Genomic DNA, 23920 nt, shown 5'->3' with positions numbered 1-23920 from the left:
ATTAGATTCATTTGGCATTTCAGCTGCTGGAACACAGTAAGGCTAAATTCTCAGAGGGACACAGGTGTATGCTATATGCTGACAGAAGATATGAAACATAACTTATTCAAGTTTATTCTTGTTTCTTGATCCATGTGTATTCAAATAATATTTTATTTTATAAAAACTTACACCTGTAAGTAATGGATTGATCATAAAAGAGGGCTTAATCTGGAATACATGGATGCTCTTGGGAACCCACAAGCTCCCAAAATTATATGCAAAATCTAACATGTGTACTGTCATGTGCATATTTTTGGTGATTGAGTTCGTAGTTTAGTCAGGTCTATGGCCCAGGAGAGGTTAATTTTTTTTCTTAGCTAGAACAGTCACGAAGTGGTTGAAACAAATCTGTACAAAGAAATGCTATCCAACAGCTCCATCTATGGGTGAGTGATTATCACCTAGTAGAAATGGGGACAACCACCAGAAGCAAGCGTGCCTCTGGGATGCTCCTGCTGAGACAAACTTTCAGTGTCATTCTAATGTGAGTTTATTAACTACAGCATCACAGCTTCTTCTTCCCGGGTGTAGACGCAAAAATTAAGAGGCGGTTGATAAATTCTACTTACAGTACTTCAGCACCAAAAAATTGGGCAGTTATGCTGATAAATGTATATACAGTTCAACATGTCAGTCTTAAAATGCTTATTTATAGTGAAATTCATATAAAACCGTTAAAAACTTTTCTATTTACACTTTTTAAAAATGAAAAGTATAGTTTCTTTTGCCACAGCTTGTCAAAATTCTTACCCTCCCATCCCTTACCCTTCACTCAACTTGTGACAGACAGCAATCACAAGACCAAAAACAGCACGTAAACAAACTGTTCCCTAAAAAAGTAAAAACTTAAAAATATTACATTTAGAACTGTAAGTGAACTTTTTCATACATTTCAAAGGGGCTTAAACAAAATTAGTAAAAGTTGTTCTCAAAGTCTCAGTCCAATATGGGTGTGCAACTTCGTTATCAAGAGAGCATCAAACGAACAGAGTTCATTTTCCTTAACACAATTCAACATTTCCTTTGGGCCAGAAATGTCTTTTTTTCCTGTTTCCCAACCAAACCTTCTCTAATCCATCTTCTTAAGGGGGGAGGGGAGGTGGAAAGGCCAGGCGATCCAGCTTCCTAGGACATGTAGGAGAAGGGATTCAGTCTGCTTGGAAACATTTACATTAAATAAATAGGCAAGTGTGGAACACCACAATAAATTAGTATACAACCAAAGGAGCATATACAAGCCACCCCAAACACTTCCCGGTCGGCGATCTGATGTTTACCATCCAGCAAGGACTCTTTAATGCTAGAACTTTCCTAGGTATTCATAAACTAATCATGAACTGAGCAAATGTAAAATGTTAACCAAATCAATACTTCCAGGGATATGCAAAAACAAACACGATTTAAAAAAAAAACTGTTCAGATACATCATTTCAAAAATACAAACTCTTCACATCCTCCTTTCTTTTCCTTTAATATTCTCTGGTGGCATTTGCTCAGTGGAAAGCAGCTGAGAACCACTCACAGGAAAGTCTCTTTCCACTGCCAGACAAACTTCCCACTGCCCAGCTCCAACAAGGTGCCAGGTCTCCATGGGTGTGCATCTTTTCCTTAGCTTTTTTTTTTTTCCTTTTTCTCTCTATTTTTTTTTAAAAGTACATTCCTCTGTGAGTTTTATCTTGTTAAAATGCTGCTCCTGCAGCAACATTTCATTGAAACACTGTGTTTCTAGGTCCACAGCCTAAATATGAACAAAGTGCTTTTTTTTAGACAACAAGTTATAAGTTTCCCTGGACACTTGGTAACCAAGCAGGCTTTAAAGTGCACTCCGGTGTCTGAACACTAGGACCGTTCAGCAGAGCTCTGAGAGGGGCTGGGCTCAGTTCCATCCTCCGTGCTGCTGTCTACATCCTGCTCCATTGCTGTATCATCATCATCCAGCTGCTGACTGGTGAAGTTGTTCAGTTCAAGAAGCCCACTGGGCTCTACTACCACATTGGAGCTGGAGTGACAAGGAATAGCGTACTGGGGAATGGCCTGGAAGAGAAGATGCAGGAGAGTATGTTTATAGTGAAAAAAAGATAATGGGAGAATGCCTCCCCAAACTAAGCATAGGAAACAGAAAGCTGGCATGGACCAGAAAACCTCTAGGACAAGCACTGTGCTAGATCTCACACATGGCATTCGACTGCACTCTGTGACAATGCTGTATGGGAACTATCAGCAAACATGAGGAAAGAGAGGTCCTCAAGGTCACACGGCTGTCAAAGTCAATGCTGAATTCAACCTCAAATCCCGTATAACTCACAGTGGCCTTGGTACTCCTCTATGGCTACAACAAAGAAGGCTAACACAACTGCAAATTTAGAAGGTAGGCTTTAAAGAATACTTTCATCTTATCTTACCAGTTTTGTTTTCGTTTTTTTGAGACAGGATCTCACTATGAAGTCCTGGCTGACTTAGGACTCACTAGATATATAAAAGTGGCCTCAAACTCAGAGATCCACCTGCCTCTAAAGTTCTGGGAATAAAAGCATGCACCATCACACTCAGCCTAAATTATACAATATTTTTGTTCATCTTCAAGATAAAAGACTGGTTGCTGACACACAATAAATTTTAAGCCTCTTTGGTGGTTCAAAGAGGAGACCAATTTGTTTAGTCACAGCACAAACACCTTTATTGCAATTAAGTAGTGAAGGTAGTCAAATATAAGAGAATGCCAAAAATCTGCTATTTAAACTAGAAAAATATTACTAGGTGAACACTGGTTAGGAACCCTTGGTAAGTACTTATTGGTGAGTTATGGTCCTATCATCATAACTTTTTTTTTGGGGGGGGGTTCCCTCATGTATTCCAAGCAAGCCTTGAACAGACTATGTAGCTGAGATGCCCTTAAACTTTTAATCGTCCTGCCTCTACCTCCCAAGTGTGGGGATTGCAAGCATGCACATGCCTGGCTATAGACACCTTTTAACAAGGAATATCAGTTATGTCACACCTCTGCTCCTAATCCTGGACATGAATGAACTGTATTTTCATTACTGCTAATACAATGCTGAAAAATAATTTTCAACTAAGCCATCCCAAAGGAGTATGGCAATCTAAGTCCTCAATTGTCACAATCCATTTTAGTAAAATCAGTAACAGTTACCATCTGCTGGACAAGCACTGAGGCAGTCACTGTGCTAGGTGCTTAATTTTATTAACCTTTACATAGATTCTATAAATCAAGCATCATTTATTCCCACTACCAATGAAGAAACTGAAGCAAGAGTGATATTAGTAGCCCAGCCCAGAGAAATGAATGTCAAAACCAGAAACGGATCTCTTTCCCAAAACATCCCACCTCTTAAGGCAAACAACAACAACAACAACAACAACAACAACAACAAAACAGCAATTACAACACAACCTTCATTAAGAAATATGTAATTCACTAAATTCATTTTTATAGATGGAAAAATATTTAAATAATTTTATAGCTACTTTGACTCTTCTTAATTATCAAACCCTCATATATAATTATGTCTCATTTGGCCAATTGGTATTCTCTCATAACTTAACAATATTGCAAATGGAAAGCTTATTATATGGACTTTGAAGCACATACAATGGCTCTATATGCCAGTTCTAAATTATCTACAGGTCTGGTAAGTAGGAATTCTCAATGAACTCAAATGGGCTGCTCTGATACTTTGCAAACTATGTACCAGTTTGGTGCAAATAAAAACTGCCAATATCAAGAGGAAAAAAAAACCAAAAAACTTAGTATCTTATATTGAGAGATAGAAATAAAACATAACTCCTAAGGGCTAGTCTGGACTGTTTCAGTCATCAATCTTAATCTGTAACACAGAATGACTGGTGGTTTTTAGAACAAAGATGATAAAGGTGGAGAAGGTAGGCTGTTGATGACTGTCCACTGTGATGACAACACCGTAACAAGATAATTAAATAACAACTTGACCAAGAGGCCAAGTTTATGGTTAATGCCAAGTTAGATGAAAAAGTAGTTAGAAACACGCATGGGGAACGTGTTTCTGCATACATTCCAGACAGCTGAAGTGTGACTATTTTAGGAACCACAAATAGATGAGGAACAAGAAATGTTTACAAATTGTCCCAAGATAATCTCTGCATTTTGTTACCACCTTGGAGTGACTAATCCTGTGACACCCCATATGTATCAAACCCACAACCTCCCATCTGCCCCAGATGTGTCATTTTCCTTCTGGATCTTACCTGGATGATAATCTCTGTTGGACTCTCTTCAGCTTTCTTTTGGCCTACATTCTGAATACGCATGAACTGGCCTGTCGCAGGCACTCCTGCTGCTTCCATCTTTCTGGTCGTTAGGGGAGGGCCAACAGCAGATGGACTTGAACAGGACTCTCTACATTTCGCCATCCCTGCCACCACCACGTGGGTAGAGGGTAAAGCTCCTGCCTCACCAGTGAGCACACCAGTGGCCAGAGCCTTCTTTGGGGGATCCACTACCATATGCTCTACATTTGTGTCAATCTGAGCTTCCATCAAAGACATCTGCAATATGTCTGACACTGCTGTCTTCTCAGAGGCCTGAATGGGAGATATGCTTGTAACTGGTGACGTCAGCTTAGGAACAGAACTGCCACCAGTTATCTTTGTAACTGTGGGAGGCTGGCGCCCCTCAAATGTTATCTTTGTAACAGAGGATCCTTGGGTTATAATTGGCTGCTCCACCTGAAAACAAATTGGGGTTGTGTGTATTATAGCTACATCTCTTTGAGGAAAAACTAATCAAACACTCCAGAAAATATGGTAAAAGAAACATTTGTGCGGTATACTAGGAAGACATTTTGAAGCTCGATGTTTTAGTAAGAGGGCTGGATGGGAAGGATCTGTTTTCTTTTAAGGAACCTAGGGAAAGAGGAGGGGTTGAAAGAACCTTTGTTCAGCCAGCCAAGCTTTGAGGCAGTAAAGGAAAAAAAAAAAAAAAAAAAAAAAAAAAAAAAAATCACAGCAGCCTAGTTTTCCTGAGATTTACATCCCGAGATACCTTCAACCCGCTCAAATGATTTCGTATAATCTGCTTTTAAAATTAAAAGTGGTTGGATTTTTTTCCAATCTCTTCCTTAAAGCACAATTGTACAAACATATTCTATATATGTATTTACACACACACACACACACACACACACACACACACACACACACAAAACCAGTCCAGAATAATCACTTAGTGCTAATAAAATTTTTCTTTTGATTATCCATACATTTCCTCTGTTATCTAGAAAATAAATCTAAAGGGTAAATTCAACTAGGTAGTAATGATGTCAACTATAAAGGAAGATGGTCAATTACGTTCCTTAAAAGACTGCAATTTACTTAGCATTACTGCAATGAACGTAAGAGTTTATAAGCATGGAGGTATGGAGCTATCATTTCCATGCACTGCTGATTACCGCGTAAGTGATTTTTTTAGAAACTGCCTAGGAAAGCACACTCAGAGAGTTGTGCTTTCCTCTGTATCAGTATGTACGCTTTCCCCAACACCAATACCAGCACAATGAGGCTTTTAGGTTCCTCTTGCTTGAAGAAAGCACTGCTGGCTGTAATGTCAACCTTAAAAAAAAAAAAAAAAAAAAAAAAACCTCACCTACCCCCAACCCCCATGAACAGAGAAGTAACTTTGCAAGCTATCAAAATTCTGTTACCTGGCTTGCCGGCTGTTTCTCTGATGAAGTGGGGAGCGCCATTTGGCTCTGGGGAGTTTGGGGTTGCACGTAGATTTTTGGTTGATTTGGAGCTTGCTGCAGTTTAGGAAGCTGCTGTGTGGTTTTCACAGCAAGTACCTGTACTACAGTTTGCGGGGGCTGTGCCATTAAGGTAGGAAGCTGCCTGTCTTTGGCTACCACGGGATGCTGTGTGTGCTGTGCATCTGGCTTGGGCTGTGCTTGTTCCTGCTGGAGAGGAGTCAGTTTCTGATGCCTGATGGAGAGCTGGGGCATCTGCGTGAGTTTGTGCTGGAGTTGGTCTGCCTGAAGATGGATGGTCTGCTTCTGTTTGGTCTGGAAACACTGCAGAGTTTTCACTTGCAGCTGAGTCTGTTCCAGCTGGGGCTGGCTAAGTTTCTGCTGCTTAGTTGACTGTGACTGAGTCAGGGCAGATCGGTAAAACAGACCTGTCTGAGGATCCAATGTGTCCATCTCTTCAACCTCACCCTCCTCAGTTCCAAGTTCCTCACTGTGTTTGGTAAAAGCAGTATGACTGCTTAATGCCTAAGCAAAAGAGACACAAAGTAAGAATGAAATAAGAAAAAAAAACACCTACAGTGTTACATTTTTTTCTTGAACTGGAAAATATTAGATTCATTCTGATATTTTTGCTTGTTTGTTTTTTGTTTTTCAAGACAGGGTTTCTCTGTGGCTTTGGAGGCTGTCCTGGAACTAGCTCTTGTAGACCAGGCTGGTCTCTAACTCAGAGATCTGCCTGCCTCTGCCTCCCGAGTGCTGGGATTAAAGGTGTTCACCACCATCCAGCTCATTCTGATATTTTTAAAGGAGCCTAAAAAGACCATAAAACCGCACAGGCTTTTAATCAAAACTCACAATATGAACTCTCAGACAGTAAGTACCTCAAAATCCAGTCCATTCATTGTTGTAGGGAAAGTCCTGAAGAACCCCAAACTATAGATTAGAGGAATATGGTGACCTTACATACAGTCCATAAAGAACAGAGAGGCTTCCCAGCTCAGGAGCCACCCTGCTGTTTGCGCTTGAGGGATGCTCACCTGTCTAAAGACAGAAGGCAGCAACTGAGGAGTCAGGCATCCAGAACAAAACCAAGACTCAGGAAAGCCCACTCTAGCCACATGCATGCCCTTAGTCCCAAAGTCATCTGGACTTTCTGGGAAATGTGACCACCCTGATCCCCACAGCAGGCCTCTCTGAGAAGAGGTTGTATCACCAAGGTCTATGAGTCTCAGAGTCCAGACTCACTAGGCCACAGCTTCCTAGAATCCTGTTTCCTGGCAGTGAGCCAGGGGACAAGCCATTTCTCTTCATGGGAAAGGAGACTGACTGTCTAGGGTCAAGTAAGATAGCACTGGGGGGAGAAATCATTCTGAGTGACACTATTACAGCCAGCCTATCTGACCTCCATGTGTCTTAAGAAAGATCAATGTCAGGATCTATACCAGTGAAGCACAGACTAAGATCTGCCACCCAGTGAAATCTTGAGATAGGTGGCTTTTCTTTGGGACATAACAAAATCCACCTCATCCCTAATTCTCCTGCTGCCTTGTTATACACTGTACCACTATAACTTCAAAACTAGAACATGCCCTTGGATCAAGGCTTGGTACACACACAGTTTTGATTCAACACCTCTTCACTGACTCTCAGGTAGGTAGCAGAATCAGGTTTAACTGCTGCTGGCAGCCAAGTGACAAGGATTTAAGGGAATACTAAGGAGAGTCATGGTTGAATCTGATACCCACATTGAAGCTATGTGGCAGAATTGTCACTATGGGTTTAAATCATGGTTCTGCCACCTGGAGCAAGTTATATGACTTTCTGAATCATAGTGAGATGTACTTACAAATCATGGTGCCACACAAAAAATCAACTTAACAACGTTGCTTTCTTTTGCCTCACTAGCCTTAATACGAGGTACTTCTATCTGATATTAGTTAATTTCCTCACCACTGAGTCTTCCTTTATTGGTTACACATAATAAAAGGAATAAAATATTTCTTTCCCTTCTTGTTCATACTGGTCTTGTAAGGATTTGTTATAAAGTATAAAATAAAAGCAAAAACAAACTTAGCAGCAGGCAGCTAAACAAGCCAAATGCTATTTCATTTTGAAAAGTCTAACTTCTATCATTAGTAAATCCATCTGTAGTAGTAAGAGACACAGAAACAGTGACCAACTCTGATGTTAGGAGACTCACCCAGACAGCCCAACCCTTCTAAAATGCTAAGAGTCTCTAGAAAGTTAAAAAGTGCTGCTTTCTAATTATTTCCTGGTATTCAGACCCCCCCAATTCAGAGTCTATTCATTCCTTCACTGATGGATGAGTTACACATACATTCTACAATTCAGGCATGCCTCCTTTTTCAAATAGAAAATAAAATTGAACCTTATTTTGGAAATAAAGTGGTTACAGAATGAAAGAGGAAAAGAAGGGATACAACCTGTTGCATAATGTGGGTGATTGTTCCAGGGGAAGACGCTGGGATGGACTTTACCACCACTGAAGTCTGTGTCGCAGTCTGTGACTGAGCCACATGTTGGAGCAGGGTCCGCTGGGGCTGGGAAGGCTGTTGGGGCTGGGAGCGATGGCTGACTGAAAATAGAGGAGGCAGTGATGTTTCTCCAGAAATCACCACAGCAACTGTAAGCAGTGACCGATCATTTTAAACATGCATATGAGCTTGTATCCCACAGGGTGGCACAGCAAACTAAGAGGCAGAAAACCAGAACCTGTGTGACCCTAAAAGACTCTTATAAAACTGCTTCCTGGTCTGCAAAATGGGAACGACAGAACTATTGTATGATGACAGGAATGTGTAGGGAGGCACTGTGAAAACTTGCCTTTAAAGTGGCACCCTCTTGTGAACTGTTGTGTTTTCTAAAGTGACTTTTAGCCCAATGACATCACGTCACAGGGAAACAATGCATTTCCACAACCCAGACACATCATTAAGGAAAGTGGGAAAAGAATGAAGTCCAAACACTAACATTGCTCCTTTGCATGAAGAGACACTGCTTCACAGCCTTATAGTTCCTAAAATGTCAGAGGACAAAATGATGCGGCAGAAGGAATCCTGTCCTACTCTGTTCCAACCAATCCTGTGATTCTGAGGCCACTTGTTCTCTATTAAAGCACCAAAGCTCAGGGCCTGGCTCTGTTTGCCTGTATTTGAATAGGATAATAACAGCTTGCTGCTTTTTCCTTACAGGCGGCAAATGAAAACAATGGGTTGAAAATGGTCCTTTAAATAAGTAAAGTATCAACAGGAAGAAAAGGTTGTTCTGCCCCCCTGGTTTTATCTCAACAGAACAGCAAGACTGAAGTTGTGAACTAACCCCATTTCCTCCTCTCCCACTACAGGGCTTGTTCAGACTTCCCATCCACACAGGTGCCAGCCAATCTGTATCATCATTTGCCAGCCTCAGTTTCTTTCTTTCTTTCTTTTTTTTTTTAAAGTTTTTATTTTATGTGCATTGGTGTTTTGCCTGTGTATATGTCTGTGTAAGGATGCCAGATTCCCCGGAACTGGAGTCACAAACAGCTGTGAGTTGCTATATGGGTGCTGGGAATTGAATCCAGGTCCTCTGGAAGGACAGTCAGCACACTTAACCACTGAGCCATCTCTCCAGCCCTTAGTTTCTTTCTTTCTTTCTTTCTTTCTTTCTTTCTTTCTTTCTTTCTTTCTTTCTTTCTTTAACTTATTTATTTTTATTTTATGTGGGTGGGTATTTTGCCATGGGTGTTGGGTCTCCTGGATCTGGAGTTTCAGGCAGTTGCAAGCTGCCATGTGGGTGCTAGGAATTAAACCTGGGTCCTCTGGAAGAGCAGTCAGTGCTCTTAACCACTGAGCCATCTCTCCAGCCCCCTACAAGCCTCAACTTCAAGTTTTAACAGTATAGACACCTGCCACATCCAAATCCATAGAACATTCAAAGACCTTTAGCTACTGGGAAGGAAACCCTTGAATCAAGAATAGGTTAAAAAAAAAAAAATCTGTAAATGAGTTAAGGGTTTTGAGAGTATGAAAACTCCTCTATTAACCCATAACTGTAAGGTTATGTAGCTTATCTTCAATTACAAGAAGCACTGACTGATACATGCTTAGATACATCTGAATGCCCAAACAAGTCTGAATGCCCACACAAGTGTGGGCTGCACCTACACTTGTGCAGTGTGGTGCTCTAAGGATTAAACTTAATTATAACTATGATAACAACATTCTTTTCTTTATACACTCACAAATACAGTGTTTCTCTTTAACTACAAATATAGTTATATATGCCATGAGATTACAGAGAGCATCACCTGGACTCCTTTTATACTGCAATATACTACTTCACTGCATTTCACAGTATGCTTTTATGTGTATTTTAAATTACATGACTTAGTAAAATCTTCCACATATTCTCAGCCAAACTGAAAATAAAGACTCAGGATTTACATTTAAACAACTACTGAAATCATTTACAACAGGACTAAATAGGAGAAAAATAAATTATGACATTAAACTCAAGCAAGCAAATCAATGAAAAGCTTAAATGAAAGCGTTATCAAAAATGAATGATATCTGAAAGATAATAAATTTCTGATGAAACTGTCAGATTATATAGACCATCTTGATACCCATACTAGTTTTCATGATTATTAGAGGTTTTTATAGATTTATTTATTCATTTAATTTATTTGTTTTGGGGGGTGTGTGTGTGTGTGTGTGTGTGAGGCACACCATATATATCTGGGTGCCTATAGAGACCAAAGGAAGGTGTTTGATAACCTGGAGCTTGAGTTACAGGTGATTGTGAACCACCCAATATGGGTGCTGGGAACCAAACTCAGGACCTCTGAAAAAGCAGCATCCACTCTTAACTGCTAAATTATCTCTTTAGTCCCAATAGTAAGACTTTTAAATTAAAGAATTGGACTTAACAAAATTGGACTTAACAAAAGATCAAATGTCATTATGTAAAAATACTTTTCCTTCAAGATCCTATGAATTTTTTTATACCAAAGGCCCAGAGTGTAGGTCACTAAAGTTCAATAAAACCCCAGAAAACTAACATCTACTACAGAATAAAACATAGCCTAGCAGCCGGCTTTAAAGAAAATGCTCAATATTACTGTGTGTATAAGAGATGGTGACAATAAAAGGAGGTCATAGAAAGAACACTTGTGAAATGGGTGACGCAACTTTAGCTCACCCACATAAGCTCCTTAAACAGTCATTTATTTCTTTAAACAATTTTTTTTCTTCCAGCAAAGTGCTTGTTTTCCCACTACTTTGAAAAATAACATTTCCTTCCCTTCACTAAGTGGAGCTTACCTTCCCTCTACCAGAGCAGAGCAGAGCGCATCCATTTAAGTAGTTCACCCACAATCATCGTCTACCTTTCATTATACTACAAATGGATGCACACCACTTACCTAGAAGGGGAAAAGCAACCTCTGTCCCCTCATCAGTGCGTTCTGAAAAGGATAAGTAAGGGAAGAAATCACAGGTCTTTTCATCTATTTACTACATGCTAGTCTAGGCTACTGGAGACGCTAACATTCAGTTCCCCAGCACACCGGCCTCTGTACCAACTGGCTTTCTACTAGTGACTCTGAAGTTGATAGTTTTCTATTATCTTCACTGGGTTTTCTTTCTGGGCAGTTTCAACCCATCATCCTAGTATCTCCTCAATCATGCTAAAGAACTCCCTTTTCTCTATGGCATCTGGAACCTTCAAATACCTGAAACTTTATATTCTCCTTTAATTACTGCTTATACAAACACAAGTCAAGAGCTTGCCCCATAGATCTGCTCTCCTCACCCCTGGATTATTCACATCATGAATGCCATCAGATCTCGAGCTAAAGAAGTATCCAAAACAGAAAGCAGTATTGCAGGTGTGGCCTCACCTGAATGTAAAACAAAGAAGTTCACTTCTCCATAGGTACCATTCCCAAAATCTCATTAGTATTCTGTTGTCAGACCATAATTAAAGATCTAATCTACTTTCCGTGTGTGTCCATGTGTATATTCATGTGTGTCCATGTGTCCATGTGTATGTGTGAGAAGGGGGTGGTGGTAGGGTGGGAGAGAGAAAGAGAGATTGATTGAGATTAAAGTCAGGGAAACCCCAAAGATGATGTCAATCTGTCCTGAAAACAAACAGGAAAAGAGCTAAAATATAAAGATATGTTCTCCCCACAAATGAGCATCCCATGAAATCCACAAAGGCAGCACTACCTTAATACTATGTTTTAGAGGACACCTACCAGTGGTGATGTATTCAGCAACTAGTTCTGACTCTACCACAGCAATGGATGGACTCTCAGGAGAATGTCTCTTTTCCTGGGTCATCTGAATAGGTACTGCCATTTGACTCAAGTCAATAGTGGGTTGTCTTGGTTTAGATTCCAATTTTTCCTTTACTGCATAAAAAAGTCGGGGAAAAGTTAACTTTTATTATAAACAAGTACTAAAACCAGAGTTGTCTATGGGAATAATGAACCAGACCTCTGGGACGCCATATTGGCAGTGACTAAAAAGACAATGAATTGAAAATTGCAGACTGCTCGGTATGGTTGTATAGTCTTCAATCTATATAGCCATATCCAGCAGTTTACAATAATTCATATTCAATCACACTCAAGCCCCCCTACTACTCCAGACAGCCAGTTGTTTCTCTTATATACTCCTCCTAAGATGTTAATTTCCTTTGTATTCAAAGTAATTGCTGTTATCTTCAGTTCACAACAGCATGATCTGTTGCATATCCCAGAATAGCACTTCCCATTGAATAGTTCATTTGACCTACTAAAAATCCAAGGGCCTGGGAATGTTACCTAGAGGTCGGGTGCTTGTCCAGCATACACATGGTCTTGAGTTTGATCCACAGCACAAAGGGGAAATTCATAGTCTTTACTGAGGGAGGAGGATTGCTGATTTCAATGCTGTCCTGGGCTATATCCAGGTCAGCCTGGGCTATTAGATCATGACCTTGTATGTATGTACATATGTATGTATATCTGTGTGTGTGTGTGTGTGTGTGTGTGTGTGTGTGTGTGTGTGTGTGTGTGTGTGTAATTAAAGATATGTCCAAAAACAATGTTTCAAGTCTTTTGTAACATTGCTCTGCTTTGTTTGTCTAAAATATTTGATAAAATAGCCTGTAATTAATAGTGGTATATGTATAGATGCATTTTTTAAACTTCTTACTACTTCTTCTATAAAAATGTCTTCACTCAACACTTCTATCTATATAAATGATTGATGGAAATGGCTGAATTTGTCAAACAACCTGAAAAAGTGCCTGGGCAGGGAGTGGTGGTGCACACCTTTAATCCCAGCACTTGGGAGGCAGAGGCAGGTGGATCTCTGTGAGTTTGAGGGCAGCCTGGTCTATAGAGTGAGTTCCAGGTCAGCCAAGGCTACACAAAGAGAAACTTTGTCTTTAAAAATAAAAAACAAAAAAAGAAAAGAAATGAAATGACCAAGGCTAAAAACAATAATAGAAGGAATCATCTACAATTTACATCAAACATAAGTATATGGTATAGCATGGAATCTCCAATAAATAGTATTCAATAACTAAGTTCACTAAAAGACTGCTCCCACCAAAAGTGCAGAATGTGACAAAACAAAACAATCATTTTAAAGAAACCAAACCCTGCCGTGATCCCACAAGCAGAGACAGCCCTAGCCACCATCCTGCCACTGACCAAGTAGGTAACTGATCTCAATCTCAGCTAGCTTCTCTAAAACATGAAAGGGTTAGATGAAATCATCACTACAACCCCTAAAATATTCATTTAATTGCTGTCCTATTATAGCAGAAAACTCATTATAACTTACATAGGGTTGTCCTAGAAGCTATCAAAGATATTTAGTAACTAGAAACACTGATTAGGCTCTTACTATACACAGATGTGCTAGTGGATAACCTACACAATAAATAAATCTGAAAATAATGTGAGAACAAATGAGAATGTTTACAAGCAAGTCTAATGGCATTTTATGGCACAAAACTGCTCTCATAGCATCAACGAGGACAGTAAGGACCCTTCGATCTGTGTCCCACTTGTGCTTACAAAGTGACAAACCCACTCCCTTCTGCTGGCAAGAGGATTGTCCATTTGAAACAGAAGTTAGCTCTATTTACTCTATCTGTCTTCTAATGACAACACTCCATACTCCTATGCACATCTTAAAGAACAATAAATTGTACCAATGATTGTAAACAAGTCCAGAGGGGGCGGGAGGAATGTGCAAAAACTATGCAACAGTGGTGTATTTTAACACAACCCGTCTCTAGAGAAAACATGCTTCATTCAATTGAGCATGTGAATTCATACCTGTTGTCTGTTGGAGTTCTAACAGTGCTTTGATTGTTGAAGTAGCTGATTGTGATTCACTGGATACATCCTGATATATTATGGTGGGGCTAGTCTCCATTGCAATCTCATGTTCTGACCAATCCTGACGTCGGGAAGCAATTACATGAACTACAGGCTGGGAATCTGTTTTATATTAGTTAAAAAAAAACAAACCCTATAAACAAAAGTTTCTCTTAAAATAAAGCAGTTTTTATGTTTATCTTTGTATTTAATGTAAACGTCAAACTTGACTTCTCTAAGAAGACTGTAAGCTATTAGAAGGCATAGTGTCTCTCACTTCTGAATTCATTTATTCATTCATTCACTTATTTTACACTAGACACCTGTGTATCAGGATCCACATTTAAAGGACTTCAAGAAACTCACAGAATAATCCAAGAATGCTCATAAAGCACACAGTCTGTTTGAGGAGACAAACATGTAAAAAGACAAAGTACAATTCAATATACTACCTGCTGTCTACACAGGTGTGTATTTATGTAGGGGAATGCTTGTTTGTGTTTACTAAAAGCAAAATGTTCTAGGAGACTGATTTTCTCCAATGCACATGAAAGAAGTTTCTATATACAGCCAAAATACTTGGGAATATTTGCCTGAATTACTGACAGTAAGAAAAGAGAGACAGTCTAGAAACATCATGATGTAACACAAGTGTAACAAAGGTCAAAGCCAGGTAAAAGCTTAAATCCGGTCAGTTACTAGCAAGTTGATTCTTTGGGTCTTAGCTCTCCTGTTTAATAAGAACAAGATCTATGGGTATAAATCGTTGATAGTCTGTGCTACTTAATGACAGTAATACATTCCGAGAAATATCTTAGGCAATGGTGTCATTGTGAGAGCATACTTAAATAGTTGGAAGAAATAGCTTGCTACATGTAAGCTCTACAGCACATCCTATAACTGTCATTACTATAACTTACAGTCCATGGCAGATCAAAGGATTATTTATTATAAGGTGCATGATGATATATAAATAATCTTTATAAATTATAAAGGTCAGTTGAAATGTGGTTATCGGGGATGGGATGATTGAAAACTCAACCCTAAGACTTTAAGTTGGTTTGAAAATAAATTCCAGCACTAATATACAGGTTTTTTTTTTTTTTTTAATGTTCAATCTGTAGAGGCACACATGTAAATACAAAACATGTGTCAAATTAAGTAACACAAGGAGTTTTCTATAAAACAAACAGGTTGGAGCACTTTGTCTAAGACATTGCATAAGAAAATAGAGAGAATACAAGGATGCTCAGATCTAGATATTGTAATGGGGGAAACAAAAATGGATAAATAGCTTCACATCCTGGGGTAAACATTAAATGATTAAAATGAGGAAAGGGGCTGGTTTTCATTGTGCTCCTTAGTTAAAGCATCAGAAAAGCCTCTGGTGGATCAAAAATACAAGAAAAGGCATGGAGGTTCACCCTCTAAAAACATTACATTTCTGAAAGGCAGGAGGCTGTCCAAAAATACTAGAGTAAGGGAACAATTCTTCTAATGAAACAATTTCCTGAAGGAAATAATATACAAGAGGTTCAGAATGTTTAATCACCATTAAACAGGTCAGGTGTGGTGGCACAGGCCTGTAAGTCCAGAATATGAGAGGTGAAATAAGAGGAATAGGAGTTTGAGATCAGACTCAACTATATGAGACCCCCATCTTTAAAAAACAAAACAGACTACCCCCAACGCAAAAATAAACAAAAACCCTGAGTAGAAAACATCACGCCAGAGACATACAATTTCTATTAAACTTCAAACCACGTGAAAGACCAGCTGTTAGTCTACAATACCAAAAGCCAAGTAAAGAATACTGCAATTTTTCTTCACATATTCTAAGAATATATTTAGGAAATTTTGTTTGTTTAGAGATAGAGTCCCATGCAGCCAAAATGGCCTTGACCTCTTGAATCTCCTGCTTCCAAATCCCAAGTGCTGGGATTTGTAGGTATGTACCACCTTGCTCTTTATACATGAAGGTCTGGGTTCCATCCAGAGAAATCCTTTTTCAACTGATACAGCCCTAGTGTCCCAATATGCAAAATTTTAGCTTGTACTAGGGAAACACTATTTTATATAACTTAAGCTCTTAAAAATGAGAATGATGAGCACAAGGCTATGTTGTGGAACAATCTTTTTTGTACACTGTGAAGATGTGTTGCTCTCACTGGTTTAATAAAGAGCTAAATGGCCAATAGCTAGGCTGAAAGAGGTACAGGCAGGAGAGCCAGACAGAGAGAACTCTGGAAAGAAGTATAAAGTCGCCAGCAAAATGGAGAGGGAGCAAGACATACAGGAGGACAGGCAAATGCCACAAGTTATGTGTCAACATACAGATTGATAAATATGGGTTAATTTAAATTGTAAGAGCTTGTTAGTAACAAGTCTAAGCTATCAGCCGAGCTTTAAAGAAGTCTCCATGTGGTTATTTGGGAGCTGGCAGGCAGGACTGACAATTTAGCCTGCAAAATGTCACCAAACATGAGTCCACATAAAATCACACATAAAGCCTGAGAAAGTTTTTTTTTTTTAAAGAAACACAAAGTAAAATTCAGCTTCCTGGTGACCATGCTCTCTCAAGTAGTCTTAGTCCTAGCTAAAATGAGAGACATGGCTCTTTTTAGAGATCCTGATTCTGAGCACTTGTATGGGGTTTATGAGCAGCAGACAGCAAACTACTCAATGGCATGAGACTAAGTAGAAGCCCCTATATCGACAAGGACCCAGAAACTTCCCACAGCTGAGATGATACTGGTACCACTGGTACCTCTGCTATGAGGCTAGGCTCTCAGGGAACCAAGAGGACTGGAGCCAGCCTCCAGCTCTCCATGAGCTAAGCTGAGCATCGGTTTAGGGTATAGACAGTCAGAAAAATAGTTTAAAAATAGTAGTCTTTAAAGAAACAGTGAAGTAATATTTTTTAAAAAGCCATGTAATGATGGAAAATACATGCATTCTATATGGTATTTTATTGACTTTAAATTTTTTGATTGTTAGGGCAGGAGAGATGGCTCAGCAGTTAAGAGCACTGGCTGTTCTTCCAAAGGTCCTGAGTTCAATTCCCAGCAACCACATGGTGGCTCACAACCATCCATAATGAGATCTTGTGTCCTCTTCTGGCATCCAAGCATTCATGCAAGCAAAGCACCATATATAATAATAAAATATAAAATAATATAATAAATATTTAAAGTTTTTTGATTGCTAATGAACAAGGGATGGCTGCTGTGAGATACTGGATTATGGAGACTGCTGGATTAACCCAACCTTTATATTTTAAAAGAGTCTTGACTTTAAAATGGAAGTCAAAAGATATGTTGCTTTGGGGGAAGAAGCTATATTTTTGTTCCCACAGAAAAGGATAGGCTGTGGGTTCATTCAGAGTTGAATAACATCAGGTCTGACCAAGAAAGATTCCCTGAAAATCCTGGCAACAGACATAAACAATAAATTAAAAAAACTACAGGATAGGTGATTTTATATTTTACCTGCTCAAACATAAACAAAAAAAGTCATCTTTGGTTGACCTGTGTACAACGAATAGTGTATACTTATATTAATGCAGATATGTATGTTACCTCTGAAAGTTCAGAACAAGGGGACCAGACACTAATGAAAACGGGCAACCTAGGTGATCCAGCCTCTGAGAGTGCCTCTACTACAGTTTCCTCAGAGTTTCTGGATCCAGAACAGCTTCAAAGCTGCTGCCTGAGATACTTCATTCTCACAGACTACTCCAGTCAGGACTTGGCCGTTATCTTGATTTCAGGGTCTCCCAAAGATGGTAGTGCCCCCAAACAACAGGAAGCAGTACAGAGAACATAATATCCACATTCCCAAGAGATGGGTTATGGATGTTTGTCATCTTTAGGGGGTTGATTACAAGTTGTTATTTGTCATGGTCAGAAAAAAAGCTAAATAAAGAAGTTAGATTCAAGGATCTCTTTCTGAAGGAAAAAGGGGTGCTATAATACAGAAATGATGAGATAAAAGGCTTGATTACTGACTCTTTTTTAATCCAAAATGCAACTATTAATCTCAAAATATTTTACATTGGTATGGATTTAGTTCACTGATAAGTTATTTTTGTTATACTACATGTGTGTTTCTAATCTGGTTTGGGGTGCTGTGCTTATGCAGCTCATTTTAAAATATATAATTAAGAAATACAGGTTAGTTTTTAGTCATCTATAATAATCAAATTTGTCAATATTAGGTATGTTTTCAAGGTTAAACAAATACATTTAGATAGAAAGATGGTCTTCAAACACTTCAAAGAATATAGAATATGGCATTTAAGATGTTTAGTAACCTGAGGCTTTCCATAACAGTGAAAAGGGTCTGCTCCTGACAGCACCAATCTACTTCAGAGAAAATTATGGGCATCAAAGGACCTCCATATGGAGTTTACATTCTTTGTTGTAAAAGCTTGCCATATGGGCAAGAAACTACCCTTGCCTCAACTGCTGGCAATATGCTGTCTAAATTAGACAAACAGAATACAAAAGAAAGTGACTGCCAAACTTTATCAAGTCAAGGTAGGATAGTCCTTCAAAATTGTCTGTTCTCAGAAATGTCTGTCAGATATTCTAGGCCTGTAGGCTGAAGATGGATGCCCTAACATTGCAGAGGAACTCTGGGTGTATCCAGGCAGCCAGATGTTCCTGTAGTTAGGTAATATAACTTCCTTCTGCAGTCTTTGACGGAATTAAAGACTAAATGGTTAAACTTAGTTTTTCTTGGTTATGATAAACAGCAAATTAAGAATAAAACTTTAGACTCACAAAAGTAAGATAGATAATAGAGTATTTTTCTCTAAATTTGCCAAATACAAATGGACTGGATACTATAACTGTAATTCTTATTTGATAACTTTTGTTTTGTTTTGTTTTGAGACAGGGTTTCTCTGTATTGTTTTGGAGCCTGTCCTGGAACTTGCTCTGTAGATCAAGCTGGCCTTGAACTCATAGAGATCCACCTAACTCTGCCTTCCGAGTACTGGGATTAAAGGCATGTGCCACCAATGCCTGGCCTTGATAACTATTCTTGTTGTATATAGTTTTACTATGTTAAAGTTACATCCTTCCTTTTTATAAAGAGGCATAAAGGGAGAAATGCTGAGGAACAGTCTTTTTGTACACTGTGAAGATGTGTTGCTCTCACTGGTTTAATAAAGAGCTAAATGGCCAATAGCTAGGCTGAAAGAGGTACAGGCAGGAGAGCCAGACAGAGAGAACGCTGGAAAGAAGGATAGAGTCGCCAGCAAGATGGGAGAAGAAACAAGACATACAAGAGGACAGGTAAATGTCACAAGTTATGTGTCAACATACAGATTGATAAATATGGGTTAATTTAAATTGTAAGAGCTAGTTAGTAACAAGTCTCAGCTATCTGCTGAGCTTTTATAATTAAATAAGAAATCTCCATGTGGTTATTTGGGAGCTGCCAGGTGGGGCAGAATAGCATGCTACAAGCATGAGCACTCAGGAGGAGCATAAATTGGATGCCATGTAATCAGGGCCATATAGTTTCAAACTAGTTTGGGCCTCTGTCTCAAAAATGAACAAATTCTCATTGATGGTATAGACAAAGAAAGTCTTGCTGGGCGGTGGTGGCACATCCCTTTAATCCCAGCACTCGGGAGGCAGAGGCAGGTAAATTTTTGTGAGTTCGAGGCTAGCCTGGTCTACAAAGTAAGCTCCAGGACAGTCAAGGCTACACAGAGAAACCCTGTCTCAAAAAAAAAAAAAAATCAGGAGAGAGAGAGAGAGAGAGAGAGAGAGAGAGAGAGAGAGAGAGAGATTCTGCAATCCAATTCTGAGATACACTGAATATTCAGAGTAGGGACTGTGTAAGCATAAGGTAGAAAAAGATTGGAAAGGGGTAACAAATTTCTCTACAGGAATGTTAACCAAATAACATCTCTTCAAATAAAACCATTCCACAGGGACTGGGAGATTGTGCCATCTCTTTCTGTCCATACAGAGAAGCTGATGATCACCAAGTATCCAACAGCAACCCCAACAGTTATGATACGAAATGAGAATGTGAACCTAGTTGAAAACTCTTGATGGTCACCCCCTCTTCTATTCTTGTGACTTAAGCTCAGACCTAGTGATTATTCAATCTTGGGGCACTAGAAGTCTGATCTGATTAATACTACCTGGTTATGCTATGTGTGTTCAGGTGTCTAGACTTCTGACATTTTAACATGACAATGTGGTCTACAGTGTATTGGCATGTCCAGTGGCATGCTGCAAACTTTTCTCACAGGTTATTTAACAATTATTTATTGGATATCTACTGCATGTTAGATACTGGAAATCCATACTTTAGTATTATATTCAAAGACAAATCCAGGCATCTCTATGGAAGAATACCTCCTGCCTTTATCATAAAGTATCTCTATCATACTTTCATAGTCTTAAGACATATCAGTGAGAAGGGAACTTAAAGATCAATGTTATCCACTCTACACAAGTCTCACATGCAAGTGTCATCAGAAAACCCACTTTCTAACAGTTCTTTTTCATTTCTGCTTTTACAGCTGTGATATACAGTTTTCTTACATAAAGTAAAAATTGGTCTTCCTGTGATTTCTACAACAGTACTATTGCCTGTCCACATATCCATAAAGATCAATTTACTTCCTTCATCAATATCACAGGCTTCCCATCACTAACAGTTCCCAGACCACTCCTAGCCAACCCATGTCACCAATCCTTCCTCACAGAAAATGACTCCCAGATGTCTGACCTCCCTAAGCCATCTCTTCTAAGCTAAACCCAAGTTGTTTATATTCCTTCTATGTTAACAATATAAACCTTCCTTCTGAAGCATTGCCCCAACGTTCTAGGAAGATCAATTCCACAAATTTTTCTATAAAAATGGGTTCTGTAGTCAAAAACACTGGGGAACATTTTGTTATGTATATTATATATTCTAATTATCATTTTTAATGATCTAAATTACCGAATAAATTAGCTGATGAAATTCTGCAAAAAGTACATTTTGCATAGCCACTGTTTTTCTTTTTTTTAATCATCTTCACTCTGAACTCCAAAGATCATGGATCTTAAGGAAAAATAAGGCCAGAAACTGAGTTATGAATTAAAACAATGTCTTTTCAACATTTATTTTCACACTTGTCGCCATGTTCACTTTCTTTAAATCTCTACTCTTAATTCATCTCCTTGTTCTCTGGTTTGCTTAATATAATCTTGTATTTAATCAACCTTAAAACCTTATAGACAGGAGGTGGTGGCACACACTTTTAGTTCCAGCACTCAGGAGACACAGACAGGCAGATCTCTCAGGCCAGCCTGGTCTACAGAGCAATTTTCAGAACAGCCAGGGCTACCCAAAGAAACCAAAGAAACCCTGTCTTGAAAAACATAAATAAAACATAAATAAAAAAACAAAACAAACAAACAACCACCCCCTCCCAAAGAAACTAAGAAACTTTTAGAGATAAAGCTGGATATAAGTGAAAAAATAATAATACTTTTTTAAAACCTGAAAACCCTTTACTAGGATACCCTTTACAAGGAAGACTGGAAAAACAGAAGAACCATTTAGAAAGGGGGAAAAAAAAAGCACAGTAGCTTCAGAAAGCATATGGTAATTTTCAGTGAATGACCTAGGCAAAAATGTCCTTGATTTAATAGTCTTGATTAACTCACTGTCTATCAGTATTCAAGCAACAGTCTAGAACTCCTTCATGGTTAGAAGAAACTGCCAAGGGGAAACAATAGTTGGAATGAGGCAATTAAAATGAGTTTATGCATGAAGCTTAATCATTCCATAGTTGTTATTATTATCCTTGAGACACTAACAGAGAAGAACATAATAATAAAAAGTACAAAACAAAGAGACTAACATTTAAAAAAAAGCAGTATCAAAAGCATAATGCAGTGTGGTAAAGTCTCAAATCAGAAAGACACCCAAGGCCTCTTCTACTCTACCTGTGAAGAAACAGTTCAAGAATTAGATATGGGACCTAGATGTCTCCTTGTGGGGATGAAGGAACCTTAGAAACTACAAATGAAATCAAGGGATTCCCCTGAAATAAAGCATCCTTATTCCAAGCATGTATAGAAAAAAAACCCTTGAAAAGGACTTTTGAAGGGAAAAAAAAAAGACTGATTCTTCCTTAGAACAAAGAACAATGAACTTTAGAAAATCATCTACAGATGCTAAATTTTTGGATAAGTGATTAATGAGGAACACTATATTTACAGTCTCAGGGTGCCTCCTCCCAAATCACTTTTAATCTCAAAGAGGAATATGTTAACTTCACAATGAAGAAAACTAGAAGCAATCATGCTAACCAAGTGACCACTGTTCATCTCATCAGTGTGGTAAATGGACATCATTTGTCTCCTGAAGTTCAGAAACATCATCTACCTGTGCAATTCGTACTGAAGCAAATCGTGAGGAAACATCAGACAAAACCTAATCAATTAAGAGTCTACAAAGTAACTCACCTCAACTCTTCAAAAACGTCACAGTCAAAGGGAAAAATGGGGAATAAGAAACTATTTAGGACAAAAGAGACTAAAGAATGATGATGGTATCAGAAGTGATGGTTCATACATTTAATTCCAGCACTTGGGAGGCTGAGGTAAAAAGATCTCCATGAGTTTCAGGCTAGCCTGGGCTACAAAATGAGATCCTATCTCAAAAAACTAAAAAGGAGGACAAGTTCTTTAATCCCAGCACTCAGAAAGAAGAGGCAGGCAGGTATTTTTTTAGTTCATGGCCAGCCTGGTCTACATATCAAGTTCCAGGCTAGTCAGGGTTATATGGTGACAAGAGGAGAAAGAAGGAGGAAAAAGAAAAGGAAGATGATGACAATAATGTGATAGTTGCATGTATACAGTTGAGCATAATGTGTGACCCTGAGTTGGAATGTAGGACTAGGAGACAAAGCAATAAAGAAAATCACTTATCAATTGGTAGCATGTCTACATGAATTATAAATTAGATAACAGTACTATTAATAACATTAAATTTCTTGACTTTGATAATTGTAATTTAGCTGTAAAAAGGATAACCCATAACAAATAGAAACCTGAAAATGTAATTTAGAGGTAAAAGAACTTGGTACCTATAACTACTCTTAACTGGCTAAAAACTTTAAAATTGTACACACATACAATGGACACAACAGAAAAGAAACTAGAGACAAAAGCAATAATGCAAGGCTGTGGGTATTGTTCAGTGGCAGAGAGTATGTTTAGCCATGTACAAGGCTACAGGTTTCATCCTCAGAACCAAAAATTAAAATACAAAAATAAAACCAGGCCTGGAGAGATAGCTCAGTGGTTAAGAACACTGGCTGCTCTTTCAGAAGTCCTGGGTTTGATTCCCAGCAACCACATGGCAGCTCACAACTGTCTGTAACTCTAGTCCCTGAAGATCTGATACCCTCTTCTGGCCTCTTCCAGAATCAGGCAGGCACATTGGTGCACAAACATACATGTAGGCAAAACACTCATACACATAAAGAACAAAATTTTTTTAAAAAATGAAACAACCAACTGAGCAAATAGAATAAAATATAAACAAATAGGAATGACTGGCAATGAGTCACACATTGTAATGATTCACAATCAGCAGAAAGATAAAACAAGGATTAGTAAAATGACTTGCAAAGTATTACTATCCCTGATAGCAGGCTGAGGAAAACTATCCACTTTCTAAAATAAGTTCTATATTGTTAACTGAAATCAACAGCTTACGTTTTTTTAACTAACAA

The 23920-nt window shown here is 38.6% G+C and overlaps 1 protein-coding gene across 22 annotated transcripts in view; it reads right to left on the bottom strand.

Moving 5' to 3' along the window:
- The window catches only part of Emsy (EMSY transcriptional repressor, BRCA2 interacting), a 103050-nt gene that overhangs the window by 25957 nt on the left and 53173 nt on the right, over positions 1-23920 (bottom strand). For 7 of the 22 annotated variants that reach the window (XM_027407722.2, XM_027407729.2, XM_027407723.2 and 4 more), the window contains 7 exons: positions 14119-14283; positions 12040-12195; positions 11203-11244; positions 8222-8373; positions 5739-6302; positions 4285-4764; positions 99-2076 (listed from right to left, as the gene is read on the bottom strand). In XM_027407722.2, the coding sequence (XP_027263523.1) occupies positions 1882-2076; positions 4285-4764; positions 5739-6302; positions 8222-8373; positions 11203-11244; positions 12040-12195; positions 14119-14283 (1754 nt within the window). In that variant the 3' untranslated portion in view covers positions 99-1881. The other 15 variants (XM_027407724.2, XM_027407731.2, XM_035442369.1 and 12 more) reach the window with 9 other exon arrangements.

This window comes from Cricetulus griseus, chromosome 3 (assembly GCF_003668045.3).
Source record: "Cricetulus griseus strain 17A/GY chromosome 3, alternate assembly CriGri-PICRH-1.0, whole genome shotgun sequence".
In the NCBI taxonomy this organism is placed as follows: Eukaryota; Metazoa; Chordata; class Mammalia; order Rodentia; family Cricetidae; genus Cricetulus; species Cricetulus griseus.
The sequence above is the reverse complement of the archived record's forward strand: the minus strand, read 5'-3'. Positions and strand labels throughout refer to the sequence as shown.